Source organism: Bubalus bubalis, chromosome 12 (genome assembly GCF_019923935.1).
Source record: "Bubalus bubalis isolate 160015118507 breed Murrah chromosome 12, NDDB_SH_1, whole genome shotgun sequence".
Taxonomy (NCBI): Eukaryota; Metazoa; Chordata; class Mammalia; order Artiodactyla; family Bovidae; genus Bubalus; species Bubalus bubalis.
Genome location: NC_059168.1, coordinates 13,792,356 through 13,805,131, shown reverse-complemented (window position 1 = coordinate 13,805,131; position 12,776 = coordinate 13,792,356). Strand labels below are relative to the sequence as shown.

The following is a 12,776-nucleotide window of genomic DNA, read 5'->3' as shown; positions in this document are numbered from 1 at the left end:
TGGTCTCTCGAGAGGCATGTTCCCGTTTCCACGGGCAGCCTGCGGGCTTACTGAAGGCAGTCACCCCTCCCCGGGTGCTGACTGTTCAGATCCCAAGGGAAGGCACTGTGGTCAGAGCCAGGTGGAATATTTTCCTTGGCCGACAGCAATGTGCTTTCACACTTCGCTGTGGGAAAGTCAGTGAGTTCAGTCACCGAGGGGCATTTTGGACTGTGAGACACTTAAGCGAATTGCCACCGGCTCCCAACACTGGAACCCTGAAAACCTGTCAGCTGGGTGGCTTCCTTCAACTGTTTTCCTTTGTTTGAAGGTTCCTGCAAGCAGCAGACCAACACTTTGCAGAATTTGCCTCAGGGGAAAAAAATGGTGCTTGAGTCCTAACCTTCCATTTCTCTGGTTTTACTAACTGCCTCTGGAAATTCTTCGCCTATTTGCTTTCTAAAGTGGTTGGTGCCTAGCAGGGATTTATTAAAGAGAGACCAAAAAATACAATCTAGGGTTCATGTGGAGCGTAAATATTTCAGGATGATGTTCACTACCTTTGGCTATTTCTGACTAGTTATTTGTTTTAACTTTTTTTCTTAATTTCATATTTTAGTGCGAGATGTCACTTTAACTCTGGAGACCCAAAGACTATTGTTCTTATGGAAAACAAAGCTTAAGAGCCAACAGTATTTTAGAAAGAACTCCCTCTTTTCAGACTATAATCTTCAGCCCCTGTGGGTTTTCCTTGTAAATCCATGACTGACATGCCCTTAACCTCAAGGTTTGCGAGTTTTACTGCTAGGATGAGTGTGTCAGTTCCCCCAGAGCTAGGGCGGTTCTTAAGAGCAAGAACAGCAGGCTTTGCTTTCTCTGCACAGACTCAGAATTTCTGATCTAGTGGCAATGAATGAATTAGAACACTCTTCTAAGTATCGAAAGTACAAAGAGGTATAAGGTATGGTCCTGCCCTCACCGAGCTTAGAGGCTCATGTGGCGACAGAAGTGATCAAAGCTGGCTGTTGTGAGCAGAAAAGAAGGGCGACAGGATGATGGACTGGCCGCAGCTTTGGTGTCAGGGAGCAGTGGGCAGAGGTAGAAACTGGGGAACTGGAGAAGGCAGGCTGTGCTCCAGAGAAGCTGGGTGTCTGCTTGGAGTTGTAAACCTGACTTCCAAAATGCAAGCAATTAATTAAAACCACCAAAGAATAATTCAGGTTCATCTACCACTACATGAAACACATCTGCGCGCTGAATACCGCCCCTAGACCGCCAAGACCCACTGGGGAAACTGAGGTACAGGCGAGGTAAAATCTTGCATGGCCATGCCTCCCAGAGATAGTCAGCTTCCCCAAACTGCAAAAGCGGATTCTACAGACTCTGCCCTTGACCCAGAGGAAGGAATCCTTGAAAGTCTGTGCTCAGGGCAACAAGGTTGGGAATGACACTGACGTTCCCCTGGAGGAAGGTTTGCCTGCAAAGGGGCAGTGCCAATACCTTTCCTGGAAACAAAAGCTTAGCTTTTTGAGGCGAACTCTGTGAGGCTAAGCAGAAAGAGTGCCCTTCGGGGCAACAAAACAGAACATGGGTTTGAGGGGCTAAAACTGATGGGACTGAACCCAGCTCCACTGTATATGGGCTCCGGGACTCCAGGCAAGTTGCCTAACTTCTCTGAGCTTAAGTCTTCTGATTTACACAATAAGGGCGAGAATCTCTACTTGAGAGGAAGGATGAGAGAGCAGCATGCGTCACTGTATGCGGAGCTGGGGCTGGCACACAGCTACAGTTTTTACCCAGAGCTCACTATTATCATTTATAGTAATAGTTACAGTGTGAGTGGGGAGAGAGGCGGCCAGCTGTCCAGAAAACCAACATTGATGGCGTGTAAATGTGATGGACAATGATCTCCTTGAGCCAAAAGCAGAGCTTGGCACCCAGACTGAGAAGAACAAGAGCGCCCCCCACGCCCCACTCTCAGAAGGCTTCCACCAGCCAATGGGGCTCAGCCACAGGTCGGGTTATCGCTCTGGGTCTCTGCTGACCCAGGCTCAAGGCTGCCAGCTCTCAACATTTAGAACAGCCCCCGATCTGGTGGAAACACTAACCTTCTGACACAATTTTGGCCAGAACTGTCCTCTCTCTCCAAAGAAGACTCTCTCATCGCATAGCCGGGGGTAGCCTGAGGTCTTGGCACTAGACGCGACTAGAAGGAAGAAGACCCTCCACCTGCTGCACTGGAGGCTTCCTGAGATCTGGGCTAAAAAGTCGCACTTCCTTCAGGGCCAGTGTTTTTCCACGATGATCAGGCAAGTAACAAAAACAATCCTATCAGTCCCCAAGGCTCCCATGTGTATTTTCATAAGAGTGGTAATCATGAATGACAGTGACTCTTGTCATCAGCGTGCTTTGTATTTATGGGGTGGGCAGGAGGGCTCTTGGCTCTGCAGATGTGACCTGGGGCCTTATCCAGTTCTCCTGGAGGAAGGTGGCCAGTGTGCCCCTCCCAGTGAGGCCCAGAGGCACCCCCAGGGGCCACTGCACAGTCTCACATAGCTGCACCTCAGGAAAAGGAGAGTCCTACCCACCACCGCTTACTGTGGCAGGCTCTCCCAGTCCCCTCGGCTACTCCTGATACCCTTCAGCATCGTGGATAAGAAAGCAGCTTTAGGAGACAGACCAGCCAGGTCTGAATGTGCACTCTCCTTTGTGATCAGGGCACAACCTCTCCATGCCCTGGGGTCATCATGAGAATTACATGAGTTAACATGTGGATCGTGCTTAGAACAGTGACTGGCATGAAGCAAAGCGCAATAAACACTGGCTTTTTATTAACATTTAGTATTATTTACCAGTACCAGTGGCTTCCCAGGCGGCGCTGGTGGTAAAGAACCCACCTGCCAATGCCAGAGATGTGTGTTTGATCCCCCAGGTTGGGAAGATCCCCTGGAGGAGGGCATGGCAACCCACTCCAGTATTCTTGCCTGGAGAATCCCCATGGACAGAGGAGCCTGGCAGGCCATGGTCCATAGGGTCACAAAGAGTTGGACATGACTAAAGTGACTTAGCACACACACACTGGTACTATTAGGTTGGATCATATGAAATTGCTGACTTCCATTTTCCACCTATAAAAATGGCATTTTCGTAGAGATGGATGATTCTTAAAGGGGGTGGAGGACAATTGTGCCTCCTCCACAAAGCCCTCCCACCCCAGGGTACATTTGGCAATGGCTGGAGACATTTTTGATTGCCACGACTGTTGGGGGAAGTGGTACTGGCACCTGGAGGGTAGAGGCCAGGGATGCTAACATCCTTCAGCCACACAGGCGTGCCCACACAACAAAGGGTTACCCAGCCCCAAATGTCCACAGTGCCAAGGCTGAGTACAGGGCCAACTTACAGTATTCCCCCATGTACAGGTTAACTTTCTTGAAACATCCCTTTCCCAAACTGATGGCTCCCACTGGCTAGAGAATAAAGGCTCACTTCCAACAGGCCCTGGCCTCCAACCCACCTGCAGGTTTGTCTCCTCCCTGCTGTGGCCGCACTGACACATAACAGTATAGTACAGCTAATAAAATAAGCTGGAAGTGCATGCAAAGGGTCGGGATGCGTGAGTGTCCAGGCCTGGAGTAACTTCTCTGCTTTCCCCGTCAGCCTAAGTCCAACACCTGCTCTAGAAGGCTTTACTTATGTGCCTTTCTTGCCCAGTCGGGCTGACCACTGCACTCACTGCTGCTGCTGCTAAGTCGCTTCAGTCGTGTCCGACTCTGTGCGACCCCATAGAAGGCAGCCCACCAGGCTCCCCCGTCCCTGGGATTCTCCAGGCAAGAACACTGGAGTGGGCTGCCATTTCCTTCTCCAATGCATGAAAGTGAAGAGTGAAAGTGAAGTCGCTCATGTCCAACCCTCAGAGACCCCATGGACTGCAGCCTTCCAGGCTCCTCCATCCATGCGATTTTCCAGGCAAGAGTACTGGAGTGGGGTGCCATTGCCTTCTCTGATTGCAATCACTGGTGGCTTTTAACTAATGTGACTCCTGGGTCCCATTCCTAGAGATTCTGATTCAGTAGATGTGGGTGGGCTCAGCTATATTTTAAGAAGCAAGCCTCCCTGCACCCTGCCCCCCACACCCCCACCCCCACCCCACCTCATGCTGGGCCCGCTATGCCCATCTTTGTTCCCAAGTTGTTCTGTCCTGTTGCCAATCAGGCACACCAACCTTTTGTGTGCCCTTCTGGCTTACTTTATTTGCTGTGCGGTAAAGATGCCAGAGGGCACAGACTTCATCTCAGAGATACTGGCCACTCAGAGGGATCCAACCCAGTGTCTTGCTCTCCAAAAATTCTAAGTAGTGAATTAAACTTGAATCCAAGATTAGGAGTTTGAGATTAACAGATATATACTACTATATATAAAATGGGCAAATAATAGGGACCTACTGTATAGCCCAGGGAACAATATTAAATATCTTATAATAACCTATCATGGAAAAGAATCTCAGGAAGAATACATGTATTATATATATAAGTATATAACTGAATTGCTTTGCTACACACCTGATACTAACATAACACTGTGAATCCACTATGCAGGTGCGTTCAGTCATATCCGACTCTTCTGCAACCCCACGGACTGTAGCCCACCAGGTTCCTTTGTCCCTGGGATTTTTCAGGTAAGAATACTAGAATGGGTTGCCATTTCCTCCTTCAGGGGATCTTCCCCACCCATAAATGGAACCCTCATCTCTGGTGTCTCCTGCATTAGCAGGCAGGTTCTTTACCACTGAGCCACCTGGGAAGCCCAAATCAACTTTACTTCAATTAAAAAAAAAAAAGGAAAAACCTCACTTGAACTCAGGAAGTTTTAGACTTTGCTGAACCCAGCAGCCACCTGAGATGCTTGTTAAAAATGCAGACACCCAGGCTCCACGTCCTAGGAATCCAGCCTCAGTGCCTCTGGGCCGGGACCAGCAGGGTTGAAGCAAGGTGTCCCTCAGCCCACTGTTCTGATTCTCCATTATGTCTGGGTCCAGGGTTCTCAGGCGGCTCTGGCATGGCTTGTGGAGGTAAATGCTGTTTTAAGTGGTGGCTGGAACGCCTGCAGCCCCAGCACTGCAGACCATAGGGGACACTTACACACACGCTGGCTTCTCCTCCTGCACCAAAAACCTGCAGGTTCCATGGAAGCAGAACTGACTGTGGGAATCTGGGCAGTCATTAAAATGGGACACCACAGCTGCAGCCACGGGCGGGTCTGCTGGGGAGAGAGAAGACATTTGGCTCAGAGTCAAGGCACAGCAAGACATACCACAGGTCCCCACCCCCCTGCAGAAGGAGCCCGGATGGCTGGGGTTTCTAGTCCCTACCAGCATCTCCTCCTCAGCTCTCATGAATTATCTAACGGCCAGTCCAGAACCTGCTTGTGAGCTTTCCAGGGGGCTTTACTTACTTAGCTTTGTATGAAACAAAACAGTCTCCCCCAAAGCCTCAGTGTAATTCAGATATATCACAGCAATTTTACTATTTAAAGCCTATTCCCCAAGAACGACCTAATTTTACTTTTGCAAAATGACAGAGATCATTTTTTTAAAAGACAGCCTCCATAAAAATCTGTTTTAAAGGCAAGAAACTGAAGAAAGTTACAAAAGAGTACTATTTAACCATTAAGTTGATGCTGAGGAAGAATTATGATGCAAAAAGATGTTCATGATATATAACTGTAAGAGAAGCGGTGCATTTCCAGTGTGGTCTATATAGTATGATTCTATGCAAACACACAGAAATTTAGACCTGAAGAAGTCTGGGAAGGATTTACAGAAGCATGGTGGCAGGGTCTCTCTGGGGTGGTGGTATCAGTTGTGATCATGCCGTGAAGATGACTTAATGCATCCAAGTCCACCTGGGAGTGGCACAGGCAGGGCTGGGAAAGCCAGGGTGGCGGTAGGGAGAGGCAACAGAGTCAGGTCCACTCGGAGCTCTGTGACTCTCAGGAGCTTGGGCCATCATGAGACTTCTCAGGCTGCTCAGAAGCACTGTAAGGAACCACACGTCACCTACTGACCAGCCCAAAGGGATTTATTAGGCTCCAGTAGCCCTGTTTTGTCCAAATAACCCTTCAGACACAGTAGGTAGCTATTTCAAGATGGCATGACAGATGTTTTTGTTGCATCTTTCAAAAGGTTCTCTTATATTTGTGTTTGGGCATTTAGGGAGTAGGTCGTCCTCATATATTTTTTGGGGGGGAAATATATGTGCATGAGCTCTTGTGTTTTTCAGTGAATTAAACTCCGATTTCATATTGTAAGATTTTCAACCATCATGAAATAGTAAACTCATGTCTATTTATGATTTGCTTTTAGAAGTATCACAATTTTGGAAAACTCATAATTCTAATGGAAAAAACAGAGCCTAAAAAGCACAGCTTTGATGCTTTCAAATTATGGTGCTGAAGGAGACTCTTGAGAATCTCTTGGACTACAAGGAGAATAAACCAGTCAATCCTAAAGAAAATCAACCCTGAATATTCATTGGAAGGGCTGATGCTGAAGCTCCAATACTTTGGCCACCTGATGCGAAGAGCTGATTCAATGGAAAAGAGCCTGATGCTGGGAAAGATGGAAGGCAAAAGGAGAATGGGGAGGCAGAGGATGAGAGGTTAGATAGCGTCACCACCTCAATGGACATGAAATTGAGCAAACTCCAGGAGATAGTGAAGGACAGGTAAGCCTGGCGTGCTGCAGTCCATGGGGCCACAAAGAGTTGGACATGACTTAGCGATTGAACAACAACAAAAAAAACAGCAGAATCCTTGATGCAGAGCCCTTAGGGGTCATGACCTTGGGCTGAGGAGGCAGAAAGACATGGAATAGGGTCCTGCCTCTGCTGCCTGGATGCCCTTCTGAGCTTCCACCTCTGTGAGACGGCGGGTCCTCTGCCTCGTGGTGGCTCTGAGGTTGAGCGAGGCCAAGCGTATTAAGTACCGTGCTCACTATTAGCTCTTCTGTTATCAGCACCCACAATTCCATGATGCTAATGAGTCCCCACATGTGACCAGACCACTCTAGTATATAATCTCCTCCTCTCCCCATAAGTCACTGAAGTGCAACTAAAAGTCCAGGGGTGCCTTTCAGTCACTGAAGATAGTGACTTTCACATGTGAAGACCAGCAGAGAAGCCCCAAGCCAGGACAGTTGGCCAGCCCTGCTCCTGCCTGCAGCACGTCCCTGCCCAGCAGTCGCCTCCAGGACACGGGGGCTGATTACAGTTACCTACGAGTCCTGGGCCCAGGTGGTTCATGAGTGGCTTGGCCACTTGCCGACAGCAGACACTGGGATGATAAGTTGAGGCTGAAAGGGTCTGCTGTAGGTCACATAACCAGCATTTCTGTGCTCACTAAACTCGTCAAGGGGCAAATATGGAGAGATGAAGGGACTGGAGACCAGTGGATCTAATTTGATTAGATGTCAAAAAAGGCTTTTGATAAGCTCTATAGAAGGCCTTTTAGACAACCTCCTCCAAGTGGCTCTTTCGAGTCCCTTGTCAGGGCTCACAGCCAGGCTCCTTCACGTGTGATCTGTGGGCCGACAGCTTCACATCCCTGCAGCTTGTCAGAAAGCCAAGTTCCTGGGCCCCACCCTAGACTACAGGATTAGGATCCTTGAGGTGGGGCCTAGGAATTTGTGTGACAAGCTGCCCAGCCCAAGTGATTTTTTTTTAAAGTCAGGTTTATTGAGACAGAATTGACATACAGCACCTTTTGCCCTCCGGGTGATTCTGATGGGCACTCATCACCAGAACCAAGCTAGTATCACAGGAAACAATGGAGAGAGAGACAAGAGGCCTCTCAGAAGAGTAAAACAACAGGGCTCCTGAAAGGGACACTTGTTGGAGCCGATCATCTTCCAGCTCTCCAAGCTCCTCTGTGATACTAAAGCCTAGAATCCGCTGATGGTCTTGGTGGTGAAGTGTCAGGTCAACAGAAACATATTAAAAGGAACACCTGGAATCTGTCTGTGGGAACACTACTCCCCAGAGCTGATGGGGCAGGAGGAGACTCCGTGTGGCGATCTTGTTTAACCTGTATTTATGGATATTTTGCCTCATCTCATAAATGACTTGAGGCTTTATAAAAATAGGTACCACAGAAAGGAGATGCAAGTGGGAAAGGTGTGCGTGTGTGAGAGAGAGAAAGAGAGAGAGAGAGATGGAGAGGGAGGGAGGGGCTATTGGGTGGGTGGCGGGGAGGGAGAGAAGATACACAGAAAGGACAGAGGGAAGGAGAGACAGAGATGGAGAGAGGGGGGCGGAGGAGGGAAATGGGGGAAAGAGGAAGAAACAGAAAGAGACAGAGACAGGCAGTGAGAATGGGAAGGGCAGAGCAGACAAAGGAATACAAGGGCAGGGGTCTAAATGAACCAAGAAGTCAGGTATCAGGTTACACACGAAGACACATCAGAGTCCTGAGCACGTGCTGATGTTCCATGCCTCCAGGCCATCTAAGCAAGGATGCACACAGTCCATTAGATAGAAATGCACCCATTTTGCTGGAGAAGGCAATGGCACCCCACTCCAGTACTCTTGCCTGGAAAATCCCATGGATGGAGGAGCCTGGTAGGCTACAGTCCATGGGGTCTCGAAGAGTAGGACACGACTGAGCTACTTCACTTTCACTTTTCACTTTCATGCACTGGAGGAGGAAATGGCAACCCACTCCAGTGTTCTTGCCTGGAGAATCCCAGGGACAGAGGAGCCTGGTGGGCTGCCGTCTATGGGGTCACACAGAGTCGGACATGACTGAAGCGACTTAGCAGCAGCACCCATTTTGCATACGCAGGACAGGCTCAGCTTTGCCCAGGTCTATGGTCAGAGGGCAACTTCTACAGCTGCTTTTGAAGGGGACTTCAAGTGTTATGGTGAACAACATCTTCCAGGAAGACAGGGCAGAGACACTTGCCAATGTCACCGCCTGCTGTTCAACAGCTAAGAGCCAAAGAGCCCAGGCGATGGGGAAACTCCCTGCCTTCGTCACAGTGATGAAGGCAAACACGGCTGCTTTGTTCCCTGCAGTCAGAGAGCAGGATGAGGTGGGGAGTCTGATGCTTAGAAGGTAGCTTCCTGGTCTTCCACAACCCACTGTTCTGACTCAACCCCAGGTGCTGATGGGACCAAGGGATGCTAGGTGATGATCATGATCACTAAAATATTGTTTATCTTAAACCCCCTTTTCCTGACTACAAAAGTGATACATCACTGTGGAAATCTTTTGTAAGTGCCAATGTAAAATAAAAAACATTTTCGAGAATAAAACTCATCCTTAATCCACCACTTTGGGAGAACTGGGCTTGCCTGGTGGCATCGTTGTTAAAGAATCTGCCTGCAATGCAGGAGACCCAGGGTTGATCCCTGGGTTGGGAAGATCCCCTGAAGAAGGAAATGACAATCCGCTCCAGTATTCTTGCTTGGAGGATTCCATGGACAGAGGAGCCTGGTGGGCTACAGTCCCACATTGCCTGTGTGCCTGCACACACACACACACACACACACACAGACATACTCATGAAAACTTTTTATTTCTATTCTGTCATATGAGCTTGACCTCACGTGACATCCCAAACATTTTAAGAGTGAGCATTTAGTTCAAGGTCTGCATTGGGTGCCATCCTGGTGCTTAACCCCGAGCAGCTCAATGTGTGCAGTGAGGGTGGTTCCTGTTTCCAGTCCAGTGGTTCTGGGGGTGTGTGACCTGTGCTGGGGAAATGGATGGGGAGGACGAGACCAGATATGGCCCGAGGCTGGGCCACCTCCTGGCCCTCTGCACTTGCAGCAACCTCAGGGGGCAGCCTGGCTAAGTCTCCTGGGCTGAGAAACCTAAAAGCCCTATGCAGCATGCAAAGTTCCCTACAGGTCAGGGGGAGATTTTATTCCTGTTTTGGGGCTTTTATAGGTATTTGCCTCAGGTACCACTAGAATCTGCACTGAAAACCCCAACACCGCAGCATGGTATGCTCACAGACGAGACCGGTCCTACTGATGCTAACACAAGCTCCAGGGATGCTGTGGAGAAAAGGGGCTCTGGGCACGGCTGGGAGGGGAGAAGAGGCTTTGCTTTCTGAGTGTGCCTTACATGCTGGTTGCTGGCCTTATGGCCAGGCAGGGCGGGCGGTCACATCAGGTGGAGGATTTGCTGGTAACTTACTTAACTATGGGACTTCCCTGGTGGCTCAGACAGTAAAGCGTCTGTCTACAATGTGAGAGACCTGGGTTCGATCCCTGGGTTGGGAAGATTCCCTGGAGAAGGAAATGGCAACCCACTCTAGTACTCTTGCCTTGAAAACCCCATGGACGGAGAAGCTTGGTGCAGACTACTATCCATGGGGTCGCAAAGAGTCGGGCACGACTGAGCAACTTCACTTTCTTTCTTTCACTTACATAACTATGAGGGGCTTCCCTGATAGCTCAGTTGGTAAACAATCTGCCTGCAATGCAGGAGACCCCGGTTTGATTCCTGGGTCGGGAAGATCCACTGGAGAAGGGATAGGCTGCCCACTCCAGTATTCTTGGGCTTCCCTTGTGGCTCAGCTGGTAAAGAAACAGCCTGCAATGAGGGAGACCTGGGTTTGATCCCTGAGTTGGGAAGATCCCCTGGAGAAGGGAACGGATACCCACTCCAGTATTCTGGCCTGGAGAATTCCATGGCCCATGGGGTTGCAAAGAGTCGGACATGACTGAGCAGCTTCATTTTCACACATAACTATGAGCCATACAAGGAAACTCCCCGACTCCCAGCATCTTCCCAGAGAAGGAGTCTTTCAGCCTGCCTCTGTCCCTCTGTTTCCCTTCCCCCTCTTCTCTCGCCTTATTTTTGCTCTACCGTCCTCTACTTTCTCCCTCTTAGTTTTTCTCTCTCTTCTTTCTGGAAACTCAAGTAAATATCAAAGTGAAGGAAGGAAAGGTCTAGACACTTAAAACAGAAAACCCCACCTCACTTGGAAAAGAAAGGTGAGGCCAACAGAAACTCCAAGGAGGCCCTGGGGGTCCAGGCAGGGAGGAGTGAGTAGGCTGCCCCTCCCTTGGGCTCCAGACCCTGCCCTCCTCTCCTCCAGGCACTGGGTCTGATGCACATGTGGGCTGATTGGAAAATCAAATGCTCTGGTTTGCGGAACAGACCTCATACCAAGCCCATCTGCAGTTGGAGTTTTGAAGTCCTTCAGTTCCTGTTGCTCTGAAATTTATGAGAGGCCTCCGCAGCTTGTTAACCAAATGCGTTTCTCGCAGACACCGCTGTTCTCTCATGAAGCTATGAAAGCTTTGCCTAGAGACCACAGACCCACTAATAGGGCCTGGAACCCCCGCCCCACTCACAGGAAGAAGGTCTGGAATAGCAATCTAGGGGGTGTGGAAACCGCGGCTTCAACTCAAGCAGGGGTCTCTGCAGTCAAAAGGGTCAGAGGCAGCCATCTGAACACTGCCTTCTAACACCCCTGCTCCCCCAGGGGTGTGGGGAGGCGGCGTCCACACCGCTGAGGACAATCACCCCCTTGAAAAGCAGCCCTAACTGGATTTTCTGCGGGGCTGGTCCCTCGGAGCCGACTCCTCAACTCTCTTCTCCAGACATCAGCAGTTGCAAGCACGTTTGCCTGTTGTGAAGCTTACATCATTTATAGCCATTTCATTACTTCCTCAGATATGGCTAACTTTCTGACAGTCTAAGACTGACACCTGTTTTTTTAGTAGGAACTTTCAGACAGGTTTTTCACCTGGGGCTGAGTATTTTCTCTTCAGACACTAAAGTGTCTAAAGCCAAGTAATGCTTCTGGAATGTCTAGGAGAAAAGGCAATAGATGAATTTTATGAAGATGGGAGCTAGTCAGCAGCCCCTGTAAAGTTAGGGGAGCGGATGGAGCTGAGTGCATCTGAGATCAGCTTGCTGGTGCTCCCAGGGCCAAGGCCAGTGGCACAAACTCCTCTGGGGCTCAGTTCTGGGGTGGAGAAGGCTTGCTTTAGGCTCCCAGTGAGCCCATTTTACAGGGATGGAACTCCAGGCTTACATGAGCCAACGCATGAACCTGCAGAATTAGCCGGTGTGTGAGGGGAAGGCTGGTACAGAGGCTTACACCTGGGCGGCAGAAGTGCTAAGCCAGGGCTTAGAGAAAGGGGTGGTGTAGGGCACAGGCACCTCCCCAGATAGAGACTGGTGAGCAGGGACCCTGGTTCCCCTGGGCATTAGGGGAGTGAGAAAAAGAACTATCACAAATTTTAGAAGTGATCCTGACAAGGAAGAGCACTGTCAGCACCGAGCGTGCTAATGCTTCTGACCTTTACCACAGAGAGGAAGACAACAAATGAGGGCATTTCCTGTGCCAGCGTGAGGGGCAGCTGAACAGGGCGTGGTTTCAAGCAAACAGTGGGCGTCAGCAGAGTACAGGAGAGTAGTCTCAGTTACATTCACAGGAGTAGGAAGATACATCTCATTCCTAAGGGCTACTAGTCATCGCTTCATGGGAAATAGATGGGGAAACAGTGGAAACAGTGGAAACAGTGTCAGACTTTATTTGGGGGGGCTCCAAAATCACTGCAGATGGTGATTGCAGCCATGAAATTAAAAGACGCTTACTCCTTGGAAGGAAAGTTATGACCAACCTAGATAGCATATTCAAAAGCAGAGACATTACTTTGCCAACAAAGGTCCATCTAGTCAAGGCTATGGTTTTTCCAGTGGTCGGTCATGTATGGATGTGAGAGTTGGACTGTGAAGAAAGCTGAGTGCCGAAGAATTGATGCTTTTGAACTGTG

At 49.5% G+C, this 12,776-nt stretch overlaps 1 protein-coding gene across 3 annotated transcripts in view; it reads right to left on the bottom strand.

Moving 5' to 3' along the window:
* Positions 1-12,776, bottom strand: part of TGFA (transforming growth factor alpha) — a 115,624-nt gene that overhangs the window by 15,777 nt on the left and 87,071 nt on the right. For 2 of the 3 annotated variants that reach the window (XM_025260843.3, XM_044925794.2), the window contains one exon: positions 5,121-5,238. In XM_025260843.3, the coding sequence (XP_025116628.1) occupies positions 5,121-5,238 (118 nt within the window). Of the gene's footprint in view, positions 1-5,120; positions 5,242-12,776 lie in introns of all 3 variants that reach the window. The other variant, XM_006049244.4, reaches the window with a different exon arrangement.